At 45.5% G+C, this 23,809-nt stretch overlaps 1 protein-coding gene across 1 annotated transcript in view; it reads right to left on the bottom strand.

Annotated features, from left to right (window-relative positions):
* Window positions 1-7,384: 7,384 nt before the first annotated feature.
* The window catches only part of ASPP (Ankyrin-repeat, SH3-domain, and Proline-rich-region containing Protein), a 70,693-nt gene continuing 54,268 nt past the window's right edge, over window positions 7,385-23,809 (bottom strand). The window contains exons 11-13 of the mRNA XM_050191543.3: window positions 19,771-19,937; window positions 8,963-9,180; window positions 7,385-7,613 (exon numbers count right to left, since the gene is read on the bottom strand). Coding sequence (XP_050047500.1) covers window positions 7,569-7,613; window positions 8,963-9,180; window positions 19,771-19,937 — 430 coding nt within the window. The 3' untranslated portion in view covers window positions 7,385-7,568. The remainder of the gene's footprint in view (window positions 7,614-8,962; window positions 9,181-19,770; window positions 19,938-23,809) is intronic.

The raw sequence follows: 23,809 nt of genomic DNA, 5'->3' as shown, positions 1-23,809 counted from the left end.
ACGTTGTTTATTCGACTCTGAGCCAGAGGAAAGCATGCTGTGTTGAAAAATGTTTGCGGAAACCGTACATGTACACCGACAGGAGGTTGCGACATTCGATAAAATATCCGATGTCCACAACACCCCCTAATACAGCTGAGGACTGGGCAAAGGAACTCAAAGTCGCGCACAAAGCCACAACACGAAACATATCCATTAACGCGAAAACACCTGCAGTTGTCCCAAACCTGCTGCACCTGTGGGAGGGACGGCGCAGCTTAACCAAGCGCTGGAAATATCAGACTCAATCAGGTACCAGACACAACTGACGCATACACACCCACAATGACCATGCTGCGAAGATAGATCATTCAGCACTCGACAGGATAACAAAGGAGAGAGTCCTGCATTTCTAAAAGAAGCACACAATCGGAAAGGTGATGTCATTTACTTTCAGTGATGTCATTATATTACCGTCAACTACTGCACTTAACCGTCTCATGCTTGGGTTGTTCATGACACACCATGAATTCAAACAATAGTTTCGGTGATGTGATCAGACTCCTGCTTCACGTATAAAATAGCGCTGCACTTGGAGTACATTTTAAACTAGCTGCATAAAATATGATGCAATAATTATTTTTGTTAGCTGCTCAAGGAATTGAGGCTCCGTATCATAATTGTGGGGTTGGCAATTATCTAAGAATGTGCAGAAGTGGAGCACACAGTTTTTGTGTTATTACTTCACTAATGAATTTCTCCTAGCTGCATTAATTGATTTTAGAAGAGAGCAATAATTTTGACGCACAATTTGTTTTACACTGCTGATGTTTTGTTTAACACGTGCAGAATACTAAAAACCATTGAGCCTGCTAACCCCTGTGTAGTCAACTGCACCTTTCCGTGTGGTGGCACGAAGAAGGAAGTTCCGTAGCCGTAATCTTATCGACCAACTTTCCGCATGGAAGAGTCCCAGTTGTCCGTAGAGATCCCAACAACGTATTCCAGGGTAAAAATCAAGCATCTCTAGTTCGCAGACATGGTGGGCCTTATAATCAAAAAATGGCTCCAGGACCCACAATGAGCTCTTTGTGGTAGGCCAGCCACAGTTCAGTTGTAATTCAAATTGTTAACTTGTGAAAGCACCACAAAGCAGTTTTGTGTGTGTGTGCGTGACAATGGTATAGCTTTTGCAGCCATCATTTAGGCAAAATAAGTCTTTTAGATCAGTAGTTGCTGGAAAGATATATTGAAGAGAGCATTGCGAGTGTGCCTTTGCTGCCTTGTAAGCTTAAAATTCTATGTTCTTTGTCTGCATTGTTTGGTATAATTTGAAAATAGTCTACAACATTTAGTGATGCTATCATAAGAAGCATTTTAACTAAGACAATTTTATTTCTTGTTGCAATGATAATTAAGGTTTCTAAGTTCTCTGTAAAGAAGTTGCATTTACTAAGGACCTGCTCTATTAGTCATATTCATAGCAACCATACTGAATCACATTTGTATTTATGAAATGAAGTGCACTTGCTCCTCCCTTAAGCATCTGTGAGCCCTTATGGAAGGTTGTGTATGTGTAGAGACAGGAAGCAGCCTTTCTGCACGCGGTTTTATCTTGCTTATTATGCACTCTCCGAACACTTTCACTCAGTTCTGCTACCATTAGTACTGCATGCAAACTTTTAGAGTGCAGTTAACTGAGGTGAGAGTGGTATTTATTGGCTGTATTCGGTTGTAGAAATGGTATATGTGATTTTTGCATATGGATCCATGCATTTTCATACCAGTGCAAGTCTACTGGCACATAAATGCAAATGCAGTGGAACTTGCTCCTGACCTGTGGAACAAGAGAAATAGAATCGTACATTTGTTGAACTATTTCAGACATGCTCATTAAGTGCACTGCTAAACTGGCATGCATGGTATAGTATACTAATGCTGATCCATTAGTATCACAAAACAATGGTCCTTTCCGACTCTGAAAATGCAGAACTATTTACAGGCATGGTTCTCGAACGTTGAAAATGGCTAAACAAAATCAGTGGACTGCAATGTGCACTCAGTGTGTTCTGAGGCTGAACTGCTACACTTGTTTAAGCTGTATTTTAATTTCTTAAAAATAAAGGGGCATATTGAAAAGTCGCTTTTTCTGCTACACATGCATAGCAGCAGATCTCATACTTTGTATGAAAATCTCCAATGATGTTTCATTACCAGCTGTGGTACACATTAAAGTTGGGTGGTACTGACGCCATTTGATCACCAGAAATGCTTACACTTGCACGAGCTTAGGCAAAAACTGTTGTCTTGCAGTTTAAAAGGAGTGGGAGAAGCATTTATTGCGATAGCAAATTAGTGGACAGCTATACGAACTAATGATAGTAGTTTTATCGGCCGTATAAACTTGTAAACATAAGCACACCAACTAAATTAACAAGCATGGCGTCACGCGCGCAAACTAAATGTGAACACATCTGACTCAATGACCGTGAAGACTCGCTGTCAAAACGCTGGCATGAGGAAACATGGCAGCAGCAGTGAGTGAAGTGACATTCATGCTGTCTGTCGCTTCAACGAAAACTGAGGACCGAGGACACACTGCACGCACAAAGCTGTGAGCTGCCGACACACCTAGACTCTGCCCCCACCGCAGATCGCTTTTAAGATACGAATGCCGCCCCTCTCCCCCTGATGCCTCGCAACATTGGGTGCCTCGCGCATGATGGAAGATGGCGTGCTTCCTCCTCGCTTTTGTCTCTTTCGCGCGGGCAAGATTGAGCCGTGATCGGCGGTTCCCCTCGCATGCCTTCATTCGCACATACAGTGTAGGGTGCGTCACGATGGTGTTAGTGCCCTTGCACTTTGTACGGAACCTCACGGCAATGGCGGAAACACGCTTGGAGTGCCCATATAATTGCTATGGCGACAACACAGGGCAGAAATACACTTGTGAACATTGGGATAACTTCCGGTACTGGTGCTGTCATTGACAAAATTTCGTTGCAGTTTTTATTACTTCTTTAAATGATTATCAATTTGGTATTTGTGTAATATTACAGTGGCACGAAATCAAGGGCTTGACAGCAGCTCATCTGGTTTGGAATTGGAGCAAGAAAGACACCGACCACAGTCAAAGTGAAAATTTTACTGTGGTCGTTGCCTTTCTTGTGCTTTTATAGTGACACGTAAAATAAGAATTCAACCTTTCAGGATCATAAGTTAACCTGGTAAGTAGAGCTAACTATACTAACTGCAAAGCTGAAACAAGCCTGGAAACTGAACGTCTACACCGCAGCTACAACAGTGCTTCCCAGGTGGCTACTAGCCGCAAGTGGAGAGAGCATTAGCTGAGCTACCAGCTGGCTTATAGAGGTCTAGGTCTAGGGTACAGCTTACAAAAGACGGCTACTAGCTGTGGCTTTAGATAGTGATTGAAGGTAGACGTTTACTAGCTAGCTGCGTACCTCCTGGGTGTAAATAAAAGAAGAAAAAAACTGAAAATGAATACTGGCAGAAGAACGCTGGCCACGGACTGGACAAACCACGCTGTTGCCATCGTGGGGAAGTCGGCCCATGTGTGGGTTGAACGCGGCCAGGATGATCTAACCGGCCGTCATGACGTCAGCCCAATGCTGTATGCCGGCTGGCCACTTGCACCGAGCCCGGCCTGACCCAGCTGGATGGCCGAGATCGGCCCTCCGTCTTTTTAACTGGCCGTGGGTGTTAGCCCGATCTCATTTTTTTTTTTGCTTTAGGATGGGAATCAAACTCGGGCCTCCCGACGCCATGACTTCTCCACGGTTCTGGCTGACTAAAGGTGTGCCTAGTGCACGCATCATCGCACACGTCACGTTGCAGCCACCTGGCTGACCAAACGGGTGGCCTACACTCTACAAAATGTTTGCACCTTTTGGGGTGTATATCTGCCACACAACAATCATCATCTGCCTTGATGCGTTTCCTTTTTTTAACACTGCGAGCCCGGTACTTTCCAGTAACGAATGGCATGCACGTTATCAGCATAACATAGCATTCCCGACAGGAAAGTAGCGGGCACGGCGTTTTCAAGAAAGGAAACACGTCAAGGCAGATGACGATTATTGTTGTGTGGTGGCAGATATACACCCCAAAGGGTGCAAACTTTTTTTAGAGTGTAGTGTGTGCGTAATTGGGCCCGGGACAGTGCAGCCAACAGTGAGGAGGTAGTGCCACATCACGAGTGTACAAAATAAAATCATGCAGAAACTCCTAAGTATGCGTAAGCATTGTGACACTTGCTCATCTCCATGCAGCCACGTGCTTGATAGGACCAGTATTGACCTGTTTCGCGGCAATCCCGCGGGCACTGCCATGTTTGATTACATGGTGACACGTCCATTGCTTGCCTCAACTGCCTCTGTTACCTCCGCACTTACAATGGGTGTGTATGACGCCGGTGCGGCTTAGCAAACCTGTTTCTGGAGATATTGTAGACGGTGACTTGGTGGACGACACAAAGCTTTGGCCACAGCTTCATAGAACATGCAAAAGGACTTTGCAAGCTGATTAAGCTATGTCCAAACGGTACAAGCAGCATATATAGTGCTTCTTTTAAAAGTGAGGCTAAATACGTACTCCAAGCTATCCAAACTTTCTGCTCTTGTTTTGAATGAGAATTAGTGTTTTGCTCTTCATTCCTTATTTGGCAAAAGCCTTGAAGCAGCGGCTTGTCACATTTATGAATCAGTAAGTTTCCTTGGTGTGGTCACCGATTATTTCTGCCTAATCGCTTGCGGGTGTGCTCAGTTCTGATAGATCTGTTCTTGGTGCATGAAAGGCTTGAAACGTAGCCATCTTGTACATTGTAATACCTTGTAGAAATTATGTGTTACCGTTAGTGACTCGCTTACTCTTGTGGACCATCATGAAAGGTCCAGCTTCGACCATTCATGTGCTATTGGTGTAGTTCATCATTTATTGTGCGTATATGGTGCGCACATGTGTGTGCCTATTCACGTACCGACACATTGACGATAAAATATGCGTAAGATTTCGCGCCAGTTGGGTTGGATGCGTGTGGATAGCATGTGCGAAACATACTATGACAGGAAGCGACGCTACTCCCTTTGTCATTCTTTAATGAGCGGTACTCACTCTTGCCGACGTTCCGGAGCTGAAGCACTTTCTTTGAAGGTTAGCATTTGGAATGCTGGTGGATGAGCATATTACTGTATCCTCGAAGAAAGCCGTATATCTCTGAGTGCCGGTAACACGTACGGGCAGTTGCAGCAACGGTCCGAGAACTTGGCTACACAGATTCCTTCCATTCAATATGTCAGTAACTATTTTTGCAGCCAACTACTGCACACACCTTCAATCTACACGATTCTATCTGGCATGATTAAAGCACAGTGGCACAGGATGACACTAGGTTTGAGATATAAATTTCTGAACTTTGAGGAGAAATGCATGGTCGTTCCAGTTAATTTTGTGCTTGAATACATCAAAGGACGTTTCATTAAGAAAGTAACTGGAAAGCTGTTCAAGCTACCAAAGCAAAACTGGGGCTATGATGCCATTGTGGCCGGCTACAGGCTAATGCTCGCTACTACTTGCTTTTTTTTTTATCTTAGAGCCGCATTACATAAGGCACTATTTACCTCAACTTGAAGACAGCCAAGAAACAAAAGCTAGACCTCCTAATACAAAAGGCCACTAAGCTCGCCCTAGGACTGCCGACAACCGTCTCCACTGACCGATTGCTTCGCATGGGAGTTCACAACTCCTGGGAAGAACTCGCAGAAGCGCACCTAATCAACCAGATCGTGACTCAAGCTCGCAACCACAGGCCGAGCAGTCCTCCGACGCACACGATACGTAACCAACCTAGAATGTGATGGCGAACATAAGAAAAAGATCAAGTCGAAGCTCCGCGAATGTCTAGAAGTTTATCAGATCCCTCAGAACATGCATCCAGAACACCATTGAGGCAGATGGCTCGCCAGGGTAAATGCTATCAGACACAAGCACCATAACAACCAGCAGGCACGCTACGTGGACGCAGCCAAGTATTCGGGCCGAAACGCCTTCGCCATAACGTCACAGACTACAGGGGGACGACACTGGTGTTGGCAACAATTCTCACCAAACGCACAGACACAGCTGAGGAAGCCACTACAGCACTCGCCACCCATACAAGCGAGGATGCCACACTGGTCTTCACCGACTCTCAAACACCGGCATGCAACTACATGAAGGGCAGGATCTCCATCAAAGCGATCAACATACTGAATCATGGCGACACTCCTCCCCCCTACACCTGCATCATGTGGGTTCCAGGACACGAGGGATTCGAGGGGAATGAAGCAGCACACACCACGGCCCGCGCAAGCGTCAACCGGGCCTCCCCGCACGAGATTCTAGACATGTCCCACCCACCCAAATCAGCGGAGAAAACGGAAACAATACCGCTAACTTACCATGCACTACTGCAGCACTATCAACTTGGACGCAGGGTATACCCTCCGCCACATCCAAAACCAACGAGAAACGATGGCATCGACTACAGGGGACTCCAGAGCAATACCTTTACCTACGGAAGCTTACTGCATCATTTCCACCCAACGCTATACAGCTACACCTGTCCACACTGCAATGCGCCAGACACCCTGGCACTCCTCCTACTGCAATGCAAGAACTCCCAAGCAAGTATCACAGCAACACAACTAGTAGCAGCAGACGCAGACCCAAACCTCCTCGCTGAAACGTGGGAGGCTGCAATCTCCAAGCTGGACCTGGTCGACCAGCACGAACTCATCGCCCGGGCCCGGAGGGCGATCCAAGCCAGAGGGTTTCTGGAATAAAGGACCCTCCCACTTCGACTGACAAGTCACTGCTTCAAATAAAGGTTCATTCATTCATTCATTCAGCCAGTCTAAGTGCAAATGGACTTTTCATTTTCGCCATCAAAATGTGGCCTCGGTGATCAAGAATTGAACCCGCGACCTTGTGCTCAGCAACACACAACAGCCACTGAGCCATCACTGTGGGTGACTAGTTAAAGTTATTGAACCGGATAGTCAACTTAAAGAAACCTCGATAAAATGAACACAGATATAACTAATTTTGGATATAATGAAGTAAATGTAAAATATTTCCTGCTCATATCCCAGCATTTAGCGAATGCACACTTATAACAAATGTTGGATATAACAAGCCTATATTCGTGCCAAATCTGACTACGAGTTATGTTTCATGTTGTTGACAGAGAGGGTTTATCACTGGTGTAGTCCTTCGGTAACTCAGGCGCTGAATGTCACGTATATTGCATTAAATGTAGATTTTATTTTCCATTGTTTTGAGGGTCCGTTGTAGTGAGCATACACTTTGTTTACACTTGTTGGAAACACACAATGCGATGCGCAGATCGATTTGTGCCCACACTTTATTGCGCTTGCATACTGGTCCCTGTATACTGGTCTACGAGTGGCTACAATGCACACTCTACTGCTTCAGTGGGTCTCAACACTGTGTCCACAACAAAGTGCGACCAAGGCACTTTGTCATTCAAGGCAGAATACTTTTCATCGTGGAAATGAATGGCAAGTTGCTCACTCCTCCAGGTTTGGTCGGCACGGTTGCACCCTTGGGTAGAGCTGTATGGAATAAAGAGAAATGGGAACATGAGGCTTAAGAACTTGACAAATGTAAGCTTTGGTGAACTGCCCCAAAATTACATGCGGGAAATATTCAGTGGCGATTTAGCAGTAAATGTGGGAGAAATGCATTAGTATTATGTTTCACCTCTTTGAGGTCCCGGATCCATAACTTAAACCGCATTCATCGCATTGCAAAGTGTTGGTAAGGAGCTCAGTCAACACACGCCTTGCCTCTTCGAGAAGCGAAGCACAACTGACGGTAGTCTAGAGCAGACCACCATTGGTTGTGCTATACATATATATATGGACACGCACACGCACGCGCGCACACACACACAAACGCACACACACACACACACACTTCATGCACATAGTGCCTTTTTCGCTTTGACGGTTTTAATGTGAAGGTATTAAAAAAAATGCAATCTTTTACTTCGTCTCACTAGGTCCATGCAGTGCAGTGAAATATATGGGTCACTTGACTAGCGTTCACCACGTGAACTAAGGTAACTACTAACAAGAATACAGAGAGAACTTTAGCCAACGACCACTGATCCCCTTGTGTAGGACACGAGCTGAATTGAAAAAGGTTGCAGGTGAAATACCATATTTACTCATGTAAGACCTGCTTTCTTTATTTTGGAACCTTGGCAGTGTGTAGCTCCTACATGAATGAGGCATATGACTACCTACTAAAACTGCAGATATCGCAAATGAGGCACAGAATAATGCAAACATTGCACTCGCATTTATTCAAGATTCAGCACCACTGATCATGTTCGGCTTCATTCTTCACTGCTCCCATTCTCAATGTCGCTCTAGTCGTCACCTGAGCTTACAACCTCAATGACGCACTCTCAAAGACAGTTCTCTTTGGTGCTGTATGCGCTGTTGGGACTGTTATGTCTAAAGCTTTTAGCAAAAGTATCAACTGATACCAAACGTCATGCACTTCAGATTAAATGTTAGGTGAAACTTTTTCTTTTTGACCTTGGAAGCGGAGCCTCAGCGCAGGTACTACATGAGGGCAGGTCTTCAATGAGTAAGTATGGTATTGGCTCATAACACGTAGGCTCCCCTCCTTTCGCAAAGGCTGCAGCTTATCATGCCCCGCACCTTACTTAGGGCCACGCATTTATGCAGAGAAGTGTTCTTGCCACGCACGGCCAGTGCCAAAGATGCACGTAAATGCACTGGCCTTCTGCAAGGCTTTCTAAATAAGGCATTCATACTAAATACGGGCATCAAAGGTTATTGCGGGGTCCCATTTAAGTGTGCATGACCATACAGCAATGCAATAAACCCACAACAAAATGGTTTGCACTACAAGTACATCAAACACACACCCCGAGCAGGTTACGCGGTAGGTATCCCTCGCGGCCATCACGGAGCCGTGCCCACCACCATCCGCATGGCTGCTCCGCATCACCTTCTGCTCCTCCGTGTCGGAGGATCTGCACCATGTCACCCTGTGCAAAGCTCAGCTCATCTGGCTGCCGGGCCTCGTAGTCAAACACAGCGTACGCCACACCTCCGTTGATCACACCAAGTTTCTCCTGAACACCTGAGCAACAGATGCAAGAGGTGAATTATCAATACAATGCATACAACAGTTGCACAGCTGCAGTCACGAGCAAAATGCTAGAGACCACCGCATCAGCGAAAATTTTAGTTTCTTCTAGCACAACTGTGCTTGAATAGCTGCGCATAAGCTGTGCAATTTGGTTATAGTCCGAGTGATAGGCTGCGGAGGAAAAGAATTTATATTTTTTCACAGAATCCTTGGCCTCTAAAGTTTTGCTCGTGACTGTACTAGTTAGGCAAGGTGCTCTATAGAAATTCAAGGTGTCCCTGGACCCTCTATAGAATTTGACACTACCTTTCTTTCTTTTATATTAAAGGGGAAAGGCAAGCAAATCAATGTTAAGTGTACAATAAATATTCACCGACTATTTCAATACTCCCTAATGCGAAATTTGAGTGCAGCTATATATGTGTTTTCATTTGGCGATATATTGAGGCAAAGCATTTGACACAGACATGTAGCAGAGTTGGCAATGGTCGAAAATCTGATCTGGAGGTCAAGTGCATTGGCTTTTATACATGACTTATCGAAGGTTCCAGTGTAATCGCTGGTGCAGGTTGGCTTCCAGAAAGTACTACACAATTTGCGTCATGCATACAATCAGATTACAAAACAATTGCAAGCCATGACAATCAAAACAAGCACGAACAAGACCAAACCCAGCAAAACAAACAAGCAAGAGCGAGAGCTGATGCGAGCAGACGATAGCCCGAAACGAGCGGTCCAGCTGAGACCAGATGTGACTATGCATTGAGCGGTCGGGCGGCTCTGCATGAAACCAGTTTCCTGCGTGCATGTCACTCAAGGGGCCGCTCCCATTGGTCTCCGCCATTCGTGGCTCATGTCTTTCATCTCTCACTGTGTTGCTCGTTCGCTCGGTTACGCTGCTAGCAACAGGAACGAGCCATTAAACGCTGCACTCTAAAATGTAAACCAAGGAGCTAAGTAAGTTGTATGCATAAAATCAAACAATCTTCTAAACCTGAAGTGGACTATGTCCATTCTATACTCAAGGCAAGCATTTACACACGCCCTAAAGAAAGTACAGAGATGTGTTTAGTGTACACAACGAAAGATGTGATAACAAGAAAAAGTATATTCAATTTATGTAAATTTAAAATTTTAACATTTCATGTAACATCATTCCTCATGTAGGCACTGTCAGAGTGATACCAGTCTGGTATGCAAATCACAGGAACCAGGAATGATGGTCATGTTAGTGGCTGCGTTGAAAATGGAAAAACAAAACATTCGGTGAATCAAACTTTGTGAGGCAGTCTTTCGCAAAACGTGACAACTGTGGTAAGGTTGACTGGCATAGCGTAGCATGAAAACTAAATGTGCCATCTCTCAAAGCATGTAAAGTGGAGAAATACCAGCAGCTAGGAGTTTTTACCTAACCTAACCTAACCAAACACTGGAAAAATCTAGTAAAACAATTGGTGCCACTGAAACTACAAGCGATTTGGGATATAGTGAAACCTCAATTTTAAGGAAGCATTGATCTACAGAAGTGCTTCTGATTCTTCTACACACAATTGTTGTGCAGATTGGCATTGACTAAGGTAACGCCATATTTCATTCCACTCAACTTCACCTCACATTAATCCTTTCTGTGCCAGGGATTTCTTTTCAACTACTGAAACCCACAGTGGCAGTCACTTCGTTTAAACGTCATTGTCCATTTTCCTATCGTGTTCTTGCCTGCATATGCAATTTTTTTCTAACATGAGCAATTTTATATTTTGGTGCGAATGCAGTGTTTTAAATGGTGCCAGATTCCCCAGGAAACTGATTTTCTTGAGGGCAAAGATGGAGAAACCAATGCGAAAGTCTGGCTCCCTTGAGCTTTAAAGATGGCACCGCAGAGTGGCGCAGCTGCAATGTTGATGGCCACCTTTTTCAATGCCAAAATCATGCTGTAGTTGGATGTTTCTTCATTTCAAGCAAAAAATTTGACCTGGAAAGCTCAAGTGCGCTTGTTCACAGGTTCAACTTAGTACTCACGATTGTGAGAGATTTAGAGCTTCTGGTGGCCTTTGTCGTAAGGATGCAGATTGACAAGTATGCTTAGCTGCTGGCACTACTGCAATTTTATTTCCCAGCCATGCCAGCAATAAGGTGTTGCTTAAAGGATAACAAAAGCATGCTTGACTTCTGTTTCAGGAAATTCAGGAAATCGCATAGACTGCTTCAATGGCCTTGCCTAAGGCAACTCAATATCATTAAAAGTTAATCAATAGTAAATGACAACCGAAAATAACAAATGAAAACCTGATATACAGTCAAATGTCGTTACTATGAACCCCACATTAACGAATTTTTCAAATTTACAAATATTTTAGAAATCCCCGCCAGACTGGCTACATTTTCAATATAAAAATATTTCAGAACTACGAATTTCAATACAGCACATATTTCAGAATAATGAACATAATTTATTTTCCTCTTTATAACAAAGGAACATCAGTACAGTCGAACCTCGCTACAACGAATGCCACTTCAACGAAATATTTACGATTCCCTGTCAGCTAGCCATAGAAGTCAATGTAAAAAAGTTCTCGTGACAACGAACAATTTTCCGGGCTTGTTTTCGCTTCAACGAAATTTCAGCTCAGTAGAGCTGAGCTTTAAGATTTGTTATGCGATAAAGTAAACATAACCCCGATCGTCTGCAACTTTTCGTACACCCACGCCGCTTAGGTTCACCAAAAACGTGCGCCCACTGCACCGTCGCCGATAAACCAACTCATGGAGGGGTGCCATTGTTTGGTGGTGATGACGATATGGTTAGCCGCCTTGTGACAAGGTGCAGGCCCACTTTGCCAAGCGGGAGCCACAGCCAATCCATATCCACCCATGTCACGCGATCGTTGGCGCAACACGGCGACGCAGATTTTCATTTGTGCTTGTGCGCTCGGCCAGCATGGCGACAAAGCGGAAGTTTTTTTGGAGGTGAAGGCGCGAATCATCAGCGAGTCTTCAAGTGGCAGAAAGAAAGGAAACGTTGTAGCAGAGCTCGGCATCTCCAACAGCACGCTGTCGACAATTTTGAAGCGATCACCAGTGCTCTTTCCGCAGGGACGTCCGCCAAATGGAAGAAGTTGATTCAAGCTGCACATAAGGATTTTGAGAAGGCGCTGTTTACATGGTTGCTCAACATGGGTGCCAAGAAAATGCCAATTAGCAGAAGCGTGCCGCAGTAGAAGGCATTGCACTATGCTTGCATGCCCGGCATCGACAATTTTAAGGCAAGCACAGGTTGGCTGACCCACTTCAAGGCCCGACACGAAATCGTTGCGAAAGTGTTGTGTGGCGAATCTGCTGCTTCAGACACTGATTGGATGATAGCTTTCCACCGCGATATGAAGGTCCAAAACCGCAAGGTGTGCTTGCTTATTGACAATTGCTCAGTGCATAATGTTGAGGACGCTGAGTTGGAAAATGTGGAAGTTTGCTTCTTCCCCCAAACTGCACTGCTTTGATTCAGCCATTAGACCAAAGCATCATTCACAGTGTGAAAAGTGCATATCGGCAGCGGTTGATTCAGCGACTGTTGCTGAATGTTGACACCGGGCGGGAGACCAAAGTGGACTTATTCATGGCCTTACAAATGATTGCTGCGGCGTGGATGGCAATCCGGTGCAGCATAATTGAAAATTGCTTTGCGCTCGCCGGCTTTAAGCCTGAGGCTGAAGTGATGCCCAACTCTACAACGGACGAAGAAGACGACCATTTCGGAGTGGAGACACGCTCTACAAAAGCATGGGCAGCCCTTTGAGACATTGGAAATGTACCAACAGACTTCAGCATAGATGAGTACATTGCTGTTGACACGGATGTAATTGTTCATGAAGAGTTGAACAACGAGTCTATCATTGAAGAGGTTCGCCATAATGACGCATTGTCAGATGATGAAAGTGACGGACAAGATGCATCGGCCCTGCCTCGTGCACTGGATATAATGGACACCTTTGACGTCGTTCGTAATTTTATTGGCGCCCACAATGACGTCGCAATGCCGCTGCTGACCGAGTGCGAGCATTGCACCACGGCGATGACTACCAAAGGATGAAGGCAAACAAAGATGACCGACCTTTTCAGAAATGAATGACGTTTTTGAGTGTGTAGTCAAATCTGACACTGTTTTGGGTCAGATTTCACCAAAACAAAAGGAAACCAACTTTTTTCAGAAATAAATTATGCTTGTGAGTGTGTAGTCAAATTTGACAGTGTTTTGGGGCAAATTTTTCCACAACAAAATTTTCACTTCAACGAAACTTTTCACACGTCCTGTGAGTTTCGTTGCAGTGAGATTCGACTGCATTACAAATTCGGCTAAAAGTAACAGCGCCGAAACTCTCGCGTGAAACAGAAATTATGAGTGCAATAGTATTATCATCACCATGTCGAGTGCCAACAGCTTCACCACAAAGCTGTGGTGAAGTTTGCACGAGATCTAACAATGAATGTAGCTAGCGACAGCGCCAAGAAGACTTTACAAGAGCAGTTTTCGCTGCAGGACAAATTGGAATGTATCACAGGGAATCGACGCAGGGAAAAAGCAAACTGATGTGAGCAGACAGCGTGGCATTGCCCCATCAACTGTCGCGACCATTTTGATGAAAGACCGAGACAACATTGTCAAGCTTCCCCGAGAGTTGCAACTCGCTCCTTTCAGGAAACAGCTGTGACTGGGGAACTTTCAAAATGGGGACCAAGCTGTTCTCACGTGGTTCAAAGATGCCAGACTGTAAAACGTTTCCGTATCTGGCCCAATGCTCTAAGAAAAAGCCCCCGAATTTGTGGATGCACTTGGAATAAGTGGTTTCGACGGCAGTGCGGATTGGCTTTCTCGTTTCCGCCAAAGGAACAGAATAACTTGGCAGGTAGTCTCGAGCGAGGAAAAGGCTGCCGACAGAGAAGGCGCGGATTCCTTGTGCAATGATAGTATTTAGAGGTGACTGAATCGTAAACTGAAGATATTTTCAACGTGGATGAGACCACATGTTTTTATCAGCTTCTGCCAGACTGGACGATGCACTTCAAAGGGCAGCAGTGCAAAGGAGGAAAGAAGTCGCATCTTCGCGTGACAGTCCTGCTCTGCTGCAATGCAACAGGCATGAAGAACATTAAACTACTCGTCATTGACAAGTATGAGAAGCCTCGCTGCATAAAAAGCGTCATGTCGGTACCCTACGACTATTGCACCAACAAGCCAACAAACCTGGATGACCAGGGAAACTCTTTTCCGAGTGGCTCGTCGAACTCGACAACCAAATGAGGAGGGATGACCGAAGAATTGTATTGGTTGTCGACAATTGCTCTGCTCACACTGTGAATGTTCGCCTGACGCACGTTCGCTTGGAGTTTCTGCCGCCAAACAACACACCCTTGCTGCAACCCCTGGACAAGGGCATTATAGAGAGTTTGAAGGCAGAATTTCGTAATCGCCTCGTGCAGCTGACTGCAATCAATGTTCGTCAGGCAGTGGAAATGTTCACAGGAGCTTAGTGGAACTTGAAGGTGTCCACCATTAGCAACTGCTGGCAAAAAGCAGGGCTTGTCAAAGCGCCTGTGCAGCTTGAAGATGACCTGGAGGTGACTGACAACAGCCCTGGAGACCTGTGGACCAATGTTGCGGAACTGCTGCCCGCCATCTCTTCAATGACTATGTGGAGAGCGACCGCGCAGCACTAACAGTGGCAGATCTGACAACCGAGGAGGTTGTTAACTGTGTTTGCGATATTTCCAGTGATGATGACGACCCAAAGAAAGGCAACTGTGGGTCACCAAACACAGAATATGAGATCGTGTTGGACATGGATGTTTTAGCGCACACAAACAAAGTCTACACTTTCATGATTCGGTGCAATGACATAGTGGAAGATGTAGACACATCCCTAAACGGTTGTGCGTGCTGCACACACCAGAAGAAAATCACTGACTTCTTCAAATAAAGCAGCTTTGAAGCGAGTGAAACATTTTTATTTGAGAGTGTGCTTGCCTGCACACGGGTCTACTGCCTAGGTATGTAATTATCATTCCTAGGTTTGACCACCGGCTTATAACCACAAGTTTTCATTACAACAATGTTTCAAAATAGCAAACGATTTTCGGCAGTCCTACGTGATTCGTTATATCGAGATTTGACTATCAATAATGAACCAGACAAAAATTCAGGAAATTTTGGCGGTTTTTCTAGACGAGAACGCTAACATGGAAAGGGTCAACCACAAAGATCCGCGTCTCGAGTATCACATGTTCACAGAGCCTAAGGCATTTGAAACCTCAAAGCAAAAGTCAGCACAACGTCCTGCTTAATTTCCCTAAGTTTTGGGGAAAAGTATGGGTCATAAAACTGGTCATAATAAACTTGTGTTCAACATAGCTTAAAATTTATTTACATACAACTATAGTAAATATATTACCATGCCAGTTTGAGGTGGCCCATTTTCGTTGGACTATGCAACCGCCCACTGAAGGGTCTTAGCATTGGCAGTTCCATGTTGGCTTTACCAGAAGATGCCCCTGAACGGGTTCACCATATACAGGTGCATACACCCACTGCTAGGCAAAAACCTGACCTTTTTTTTGCTCTTGAGTAAATATTAAGTTATATATCAACATGAGTGTTCCAAGTATTTTAAATTGAACGAAGTGCACAGTTTAATGAAATTGATCTTTGGCCCTACCAAATGCCTTAAATTGAGATTGAACAGTTATTGTCTGTCTGCTTGAACAAAGCAGTAAATGTGTAGTGGCTGGAATGCTATGCTTGTAACCCCAAGACTGTTGCTTCAATCCAGGTACAGCTGTCTGGATATACAGTGGAACCCCGCTGATACGTTCCTTGCTGTTGCGTTTTCTCGGTCCTGACCTAGATCCCATTGACTCCCATGGATTATGGAAGTTCCCATTTGATATAGTGCCATTCTGTAATGCTTCCGCATGTTATGTTGCATTTGAATGTGGCAGTCACATAAATTTAGTGCTGCAGAGGCAAATTTGCTCTCACACGTTCAAATAAATGACTGGTATGTTGCAACAACCAAAACATTCCAACAGGTGACCAGAGCGTTGCAACAAGTGACCAATGCATTGCAACTAGTGTCCCAGTATATGCTTCCAAATGGAGAAGAGTTACGCCCACTTTTTTCTTTCGTTGCTACTCGATGAGCGTCTTCACGTAGTCTAAAATGACGTCAAATGCTCTGCTCCACTACAGGGAAGCCATTTTCGTAGACACGATGCTGTCTTTTTGTTACCTTCAATGCCATCAAAATCACAACCTGCCAGTTTCGTAACACACGTGACATGACATGAATGACATGTAATGCCATTAATGACAACATGACATACCAATAATGACTGACATGCATGCAGACGTATGTGACATCAATGCATGACCTGTCATACATAACATGAATGACAGCATACATGGCATGTCATTCATGTCATGATGTGAATGACACAAGTCCATGACATGATGAATGACATGACATGCATGAAAAAACTTACACAGGCTCAGTAAATTGCCAATATCGCATATGGCCAGAGCATTTAACTTTGACAGTGCTTTTTCTCTCTAAAAGTGCACTAAGCAATTCATCTTGGGTACTAGGCGCGAAAACACACACGACACAAGGAAGGAGACGGGACAGAGCGCCTCCCGTCTCCATCCTTGTGTCGTGTGTGTTTTCGCGCCTAGTACCCAAGATGAATTGTGACCAACTCGCCCACAAGACGTCCTTTTAAGCACTAAGCAATGTTACAATGATACCATAGGCTGTTAGAAGCGAGATAGAAATTTCTTTTGGCATGCACCACAAACTTAAATGGCGTGTGCGTAGATTGTCCAACTTTCTGTCTCTAGCTGCAGCATTCACCTTGCGGTGGGCCTGCTAGAAAATTTCTGGCACAAATGACAAAGACACAGGGTTCATCGATGTCTCATTGCAAATGAAGTGCACGCTACAAATTTTCGGGCATGATTGGCTTCTGTTCAGTTTCGTTAGGACTGTAATGCAGTTAAGCACCGTATTTACACGATTGTAAGTCGACTCGAATGTAAGTCGACCCCCCCATATCGCTTGAACGAAAAAAAAAAAAAAAAAAAGAGAGCATACCCGAGGGCGCATTCGATAACGAAAATTTATTAGTAGCTGACAAGGTCACTCGACTACTCGTCTTCACTAGTGCTGCCATCGTCATCGTTGCTGCGGTCCCACAGCGCGTCGTGGTCCAGCGAAATTTCAAATTTGGCAAACGACCGCACCAGGACATCTTGCAGAACAGCAGCCCAAGCCAAATGCACCCAACCACACGCAGCCATCACGGAGGCTCTTTTGACAGGTCCAGTTGGCGTAATTTCGCAGTTTTCTGCCGCCAGCTACTCGTTGTACTCACGGCAGAGCAGAACCTTAAAATTAAGGCGAAGGTCCGGGCTTGTTTCATGATCACGTCGCACTTCAATGGCAGGGACCGATCACGCATTTCAGCGACGTACGCCGCAAGCTTACAGCTCCGGAAAGCGTCCAGACTTCGGCGCGTGGGAAATTTGTCACTTGCCGTCACAGGGTGAAAATTTCGCTTCACTGCAGTCGCCACTCTTGCACCACCCGTTTAGAAACATTGAAATTGCGGCCCGCTGCGCAGTGATTTGTTTCTTCGGCGTAAAGGATGGCAGCCCCCTTGAACGCTGCTGTGAACGAGTGCCGAACGATTAGTGGGCCTGCAGCACTCATGACGAGTGGGGAAGGATAGATGTAGCACGTAGCCGGCAGTCAAGTGGAACGCGTCTAGCCTTTAAACAGAGAAAGAGAAACCCGCAAGCGCCGCCGTTGTGAGGGTGCCGCCGCAAATGGGAACAGCGGCGCTAGATACGGGTAGGGCCATAGAGCAAACATAAAATTGTAACTACGTTGTAGTTCTTGCTTGTATCGCTTATTTTGGCGGGGCCATGTTTTGATTTCGATTGTAAGTCGACCCCCCAACTTCAGACTTTCAAATATTAAAAAAGGGGTCGACTTACAATCGTGTAAATACGGCAAGTTGTGAGCACACTGAAGAGGCACCATGATATCAACAAACACTCACGTCAAGCAGCACACAATGCTTGGTCACAGAGGCACGGTCGTGTCGAAAAACAAAAAAATTTGTTTCTTGTGGACAGTTAAAATACTTATTCGAGCATCCAACAACATGTGAGATATTCAAAAAGCTGCGTGTTAAGCGCACACTCCTTTGCTACGCTTTCATTGCAACAACATTCACAAGAGATGCTGTCGTGCCACCCCGAGCACGGCGGCAGTCGTCTCATTGCACTCTTCAATGCTGTTCCAGGTTTGGCTCCTGTGCGCCCAATGAGTGGCTTTACCGCATAGAGTTGGAACAAAATGGTGGAAATATGCACAGGCATGCACAGGGACATAAGTTGCAACGAGTGACCGAAGTTTGCAATGAGTGCCAAAGTTGCACAAGCCAGATGCTGCACAGATCAGCTGGCGAAGCACCCGAAAAAGTGTGTCAGGAGAAAACCTACTGAGAACCACACACACCGGGCCAAATCCACAGAGCACAGGGCTACAGTTATTTTGGGGCCTTCACGGGTCTTCTTTGCATTGCATGATATGTGGTTCTCTTTAGTCAGCTTCGCAGCAATAAAACTGTTAAGCAGTGAAGCATATCAAAAGTGAAAAAGCTACTGTCGCGGAACACTACTACATGTCCTCTAATTATACAGGCATGCATGCGCCATTCCTGTTCACAGTACAAGCACGAGGATGTCTAATAACTGTACTGCCAACCATTCAGAGTTGTTTCTGACATTGCTGAGGCAATTTGTACCCTTCCTCACTGTTTGTTAAGTTTTCTCAGCTGTTAAATCTTTTTCCCATGGTCCCTTGAAATATGTATCAGTGGGGTTCTACTATATCTCTTCTACACATAAAATTCAGACTAAAGCGTGACAAATGAAAAAAAAAAAAATCATAGATGATTATGATACTCCCTAATGCGAAATTTGAGCGCAGCTCTTATGCGTTTTCATTTCACAATATATTGAGGCATCACACCGATCACCACACCGACTGGCAGATCAGCAACATGTGACACTATATATAGACCGGCCACACAGTTGCCACTTCCCGGCAACTGCAGCTTATGCAACCATAATCTTTACCAGGAAATGCTTGCAGTGAATGCTATGCGCGAAAGCGAGCTTTCTGGTTCTTTTTTTTTTCCCCTGGACGGCTGGCGCTACAGCGAATGCGCAGATGTGAGTGTCACCTGGTGGTGCTTCAAAATGGCTTCCTCCGCTTTCCTCGTCGAATTCTTTTTGATATCGCCATCTTTCATACCCTGCTGTGCTTCGCGATCGCTCTGTTACGCCGAGGAAAGACAAGGCACGTCGACGCTCAACGCAGGAACAGGTGCCTAAGAGCTGCATTCTAAAAAAATCATGCTTCCAGATGCTGTACCTTCCCAGTGAGCATTTATGATACCTTACACCAAACCTGCATGATAATTTCGCAATAAAGTGAGATCAAAGGACTGGCGTGTACTCACCGTAGAGGTACTCAGAGCAGCTGTCAAATCCTTCTTCGTCTTCCTCGCACTTGTCAGCAGCTGTCTCGTGGTCGCTCAGCGTGGCTGCAAACACGCATGCACCATGCTCCACCAGGAAGCGCACCATGGCCAGGTTGTTGCACGAAGCCGCACAGTGCAGCGGCGTCCTGTGTGGATAGAAACAATCGCCCTTATTTTATATATTTATTCAGAAAATATTGCAGGCCCTAGCAGGAGTGGCAATACAGTTAGACCTCAATAAAGTGAAGTCGGTAAAATCAACACTTTGCTTCGTTACATTGAAATTCAACCTTGCATGCTTATAATAAGTACAGTCACCAATGTGATTTTCTCACACGGAACGGGCCGTAAGATTATCTGAATTATCGGGCAATTTCGTTTTGTTGAACTTGAGTCAGCGACCAAAGATACAGTTTTATGACGTGTCGACGATATTATTTAAGCTTGCACGATTTCTCAAAATTTTTAAATATTCAATCGAATGTTGTGCTATTTGACATCCGTTTCGGCCGCTCGAAGCGAGTATTCGAAGTATTCAAAACGAATGAATACATCTACTCTGCAGCATATAAGCCACATTCCTAATTACAACACCCCGGAAAGAAAATAAAAAGCTTGCATGTATAACCTGCGGAAATAAATGCACACAATGCACGAATCTTTGCAAAAACAGTGTCCATCCCCGGATGCACGAAACGTCCATGTCATATCTTCAGTCAGCTGTACTGTTCCCTATCTGTTCATTGACGCTGATGGTGGAGAACCTTGCCTTATATGTAGATTTGTGGCAGCGCCGTGAAATCCACATCTTACTCTCACATCCCAATCTTACTGTTACATAAAAAAGAAATCATCTGTGCACTTGCGGAATGAAACAGGTTATGTTCACATGAAAATGGAAAGCATCAAGTGGAATTCGCGCAACACAGCGTAAACCACTGACATTGTGCAGTCAAGGTCACGCTTCTCAGCATCACGACAATGCATGAGGGGTGACTGCGAAATGCTCCCGCGACCTTAACCACATCTTAAGTACCGTATTTACACGATTGTAAGTCGACTCGAATGTAAGTCGACCCCCCCATATCGCGTGACCGAAAAAAAAAAAAAGTAAGAGAGCATACCCGAGGGCGCATTCGGTAACGAAAATTTATTAGTAGCTGACATGGTCACTGGTCTACTCGTCTTCACTAGTGCTGCCATCGTCATCGTTGCTGCGGTCCCACAGCGCGTCGTGGTCCAGCGAAATTTCAAATTTGGCAAACGACCGCACCAGGACATCTTGCAGAACAGCAGCCCACGCCAAATGCACCCAACTACACGCAGCCGTCAGGGAGGCTCTTTTGACAGGTCCGGTTGGCGTAATTTCGCAGTCTTCTGCCGCCAGCCACTCGTACTCACAGCGGAGCAGAACCTTAACATTAAGGCGAAGGTCCGGGCTTGTTTCATGACCACGTCGCACTTCACTGGCAGGGACCGATCACGGATTTCAGCGACGTACGCCGCAAGCTTAGCCTACAGCTCCGGAAAGCGTCCAGACTTTGGCACGTGGGAAATTTCTCACTTGGCGTCACAGGTGAAAATTTCGCTTCGCTGCAGTCGCCACTCTCGCACCATCCGTTTAGAAACATCGAAATTGCGGCCCGCTGTGCAGTGATTTGTTTCTTCGGCGTAAAGGATGGCAGCCCTCTTGAACGCTGCTGTGAACGAGTGCCGAACGATTAGTGGGCCTGGAGCACTCATGACGACTGGGGAAGCTTAGAAGTAGCACGTAGCCGGCAGTCAAGTGGAACGCGTCAAACCAATACCATGCCAATACCAATGCCTTCAAACAGAGAAAGAGAAACCAGCGAGCGGTGTCTGCTCTTCCATGAACTACCGATACTCCCCGCAAGCGCCGCCGTTCTGAGGGTGCCGCCGCAAATGGGAACAGCAGCGCTTCCATCAACTATCGACACCCCCCGATGAGTGTTGCATGCACTGTAAAACTCTCAAAAATGTTGAAAAACCCTTCCGAAAAGCGAACAAACACGCGGGATAGCGAAAAGATACGGGTAGGGCCATAGAGCAAACATAAAATTCTAACTACGTTGTAGCTCCCGTTGGTATCGCTTTTTTTTTGGCGGGGCCATGTTTCGGTTTCGATTGTAAGTCGACCCCCCAACTTCAGACTTCCAAATTTAAAAAAAGGGGTCGACTTACAATCGTGTAAATACGGTAGACTGTGTAAACAAATTTTCCATGCAGCTTGGTGTGGCAAGAAATGCTGAACTTGCATTTTTGCACAAAAGTACCTGAAATGATGGCACTTTGAAAATAAACTGAGGCTAGAGATGAACTCTCTTCCTTTTTAACAAGAACTGAACCAACTTCCTTAAGTTTCTCAACATCTGGCTCTTATATTAAGGTTTTATGCAAATCCCACAACTATTTGAACAAGCTATTCACTTCGAAATTCAACACAATTACGATTCGCTTCAACATCGCTTTGTAGCAAAAGATTGACATTCGCACAAGCTTAACATCTTTCCACCGGCGGTACAAAGCGAAGCCTGGGAAGCCTTCATGTCTACTCCGCCACCTCGGCTAATAGTGTTACCCCACAGAGGGATGACGGTATAATGAAGAGAGCAGGCAGGGCAGATTGAACACTTCGTCTGCCTCTCGCTTTGAAGCACCTCCAAAACCTGAGATTACGCGACCTTGAGCACTAAATGAGCAAACAGAGCACATAAAGCAGTGGTCGTCTCTGCTCACCCAGCTATTGCACCCACTGTAGATTACCTCCAGATAAGGCGCACAGGCCGTGTATGTCTTCAGCTGTGGTGCTGACAGCCATGCATAGCCCTGGCTGTGCTAGAGGCAAGAGAGGTGCGATAACTTGCCCTCCACCCCCCTTGCTCCAGAAGGAAGACGGTGCACACCAAGCCACCATCCTTCTCCGCTCACCCGTACGCTCGCAACATACGAGGTGCAAGGCACAATAGGATGTTATTGCACTTGAACTTTATACAGAACATGACCTTGCTGCCCATTGGCTGTCGCTCTATGCTACGTGCCCCAGGCGATTTGAGAGGTGCGTGTGCAAGAAGCTGCACGTAATTCTAACTACATATGACCATCTGTATCCACGGCAGTTTCTATCTATAGCTTCGGCATCCCTAAGCAGTGGCTGTGAAATTTCATAACGTTAAAATCATGTATAAACACATTGTTATAATGATGTACAGAATACAGTGAACCTTGTCAATTCTACTCTCATTAATTCAGGAAATAGGATCATTTGGACTCGTTCTCTGGTTGCGGCAGGTCGTATGCATTATTTACTGTAATCAAACTCTCATTAATTCGGACACATTTGGCCGCGCACCAGTTAAGTCAGACAACCCTCAGAGCTCGGTGAGCGCGGAGTGTCGAAAATTTGTGAAGCAAATGAGCAAAAGTGGTGCTAGCATCCAAATGAAATGAAGCGGCAGAGACTGCATGGTGTCATGGTCGTCAGCGGTAATCGTACAGAAACGACAGGAATGCTATTTGTACTTTTATAGTCTTATTCTTGCATTTAGCACTGGGCATAACATCGAATTCATCATGTGGCTTTACAACTGTGTGGTCGTTACCCATAATCGCGTCGATAGAGGCCACGCTTTTGTCTGCACCGGTTGCAGCAAACAGTAGTTTCTTTCTGACTCTGTGCGCGCGTTGGCTGTGTGCCTTCAGATGCATGGTCAGCACCTGTGACAGTGTCAATAGTGGCCATGGTTTTATCCACAGCAGTTGTGGCAACAGTAGTTTTGTTTTGACTCAGAGCAATGGCTGCGTGCACAATGTTACAAATACTGTGGAAGCTGTTGAGGATGAAGAGCGCCGGCTACATGCGAGGAAAAGACGATCTGTCGGTGATCAGCTAAACGGCGATAAAATAATTGGGATGTGCACCCGGTAGTTTTCATTTCTTTCCTGGGTTTTACGTGCCAGAACCACGATTTCATTATGAGGCGCGCCATAGTGGGGGACT

The sequence above is a fragment of the Dermacentor andersoni genome, chromosome 10 (genome assembly GCF_023375885.2).
Source record: "Dermacentor andersoni chromosome 10, qqDerAnde1_hic_scaffold, whole genome shotgun sequence".
In the NCBI taxonomy this organism is placed as follows: domain Eukaryota; kingdom Metazoa; phylum Arthropoda; class Arachnida; order Ixodida; family Ixodidae; genus Dermacentor; species Dermacentor andersoni.
Note: the sequence above shows the minus strand (reverse complement) of the source record. Positions and strands in the feature narration are given on the sequence as shown.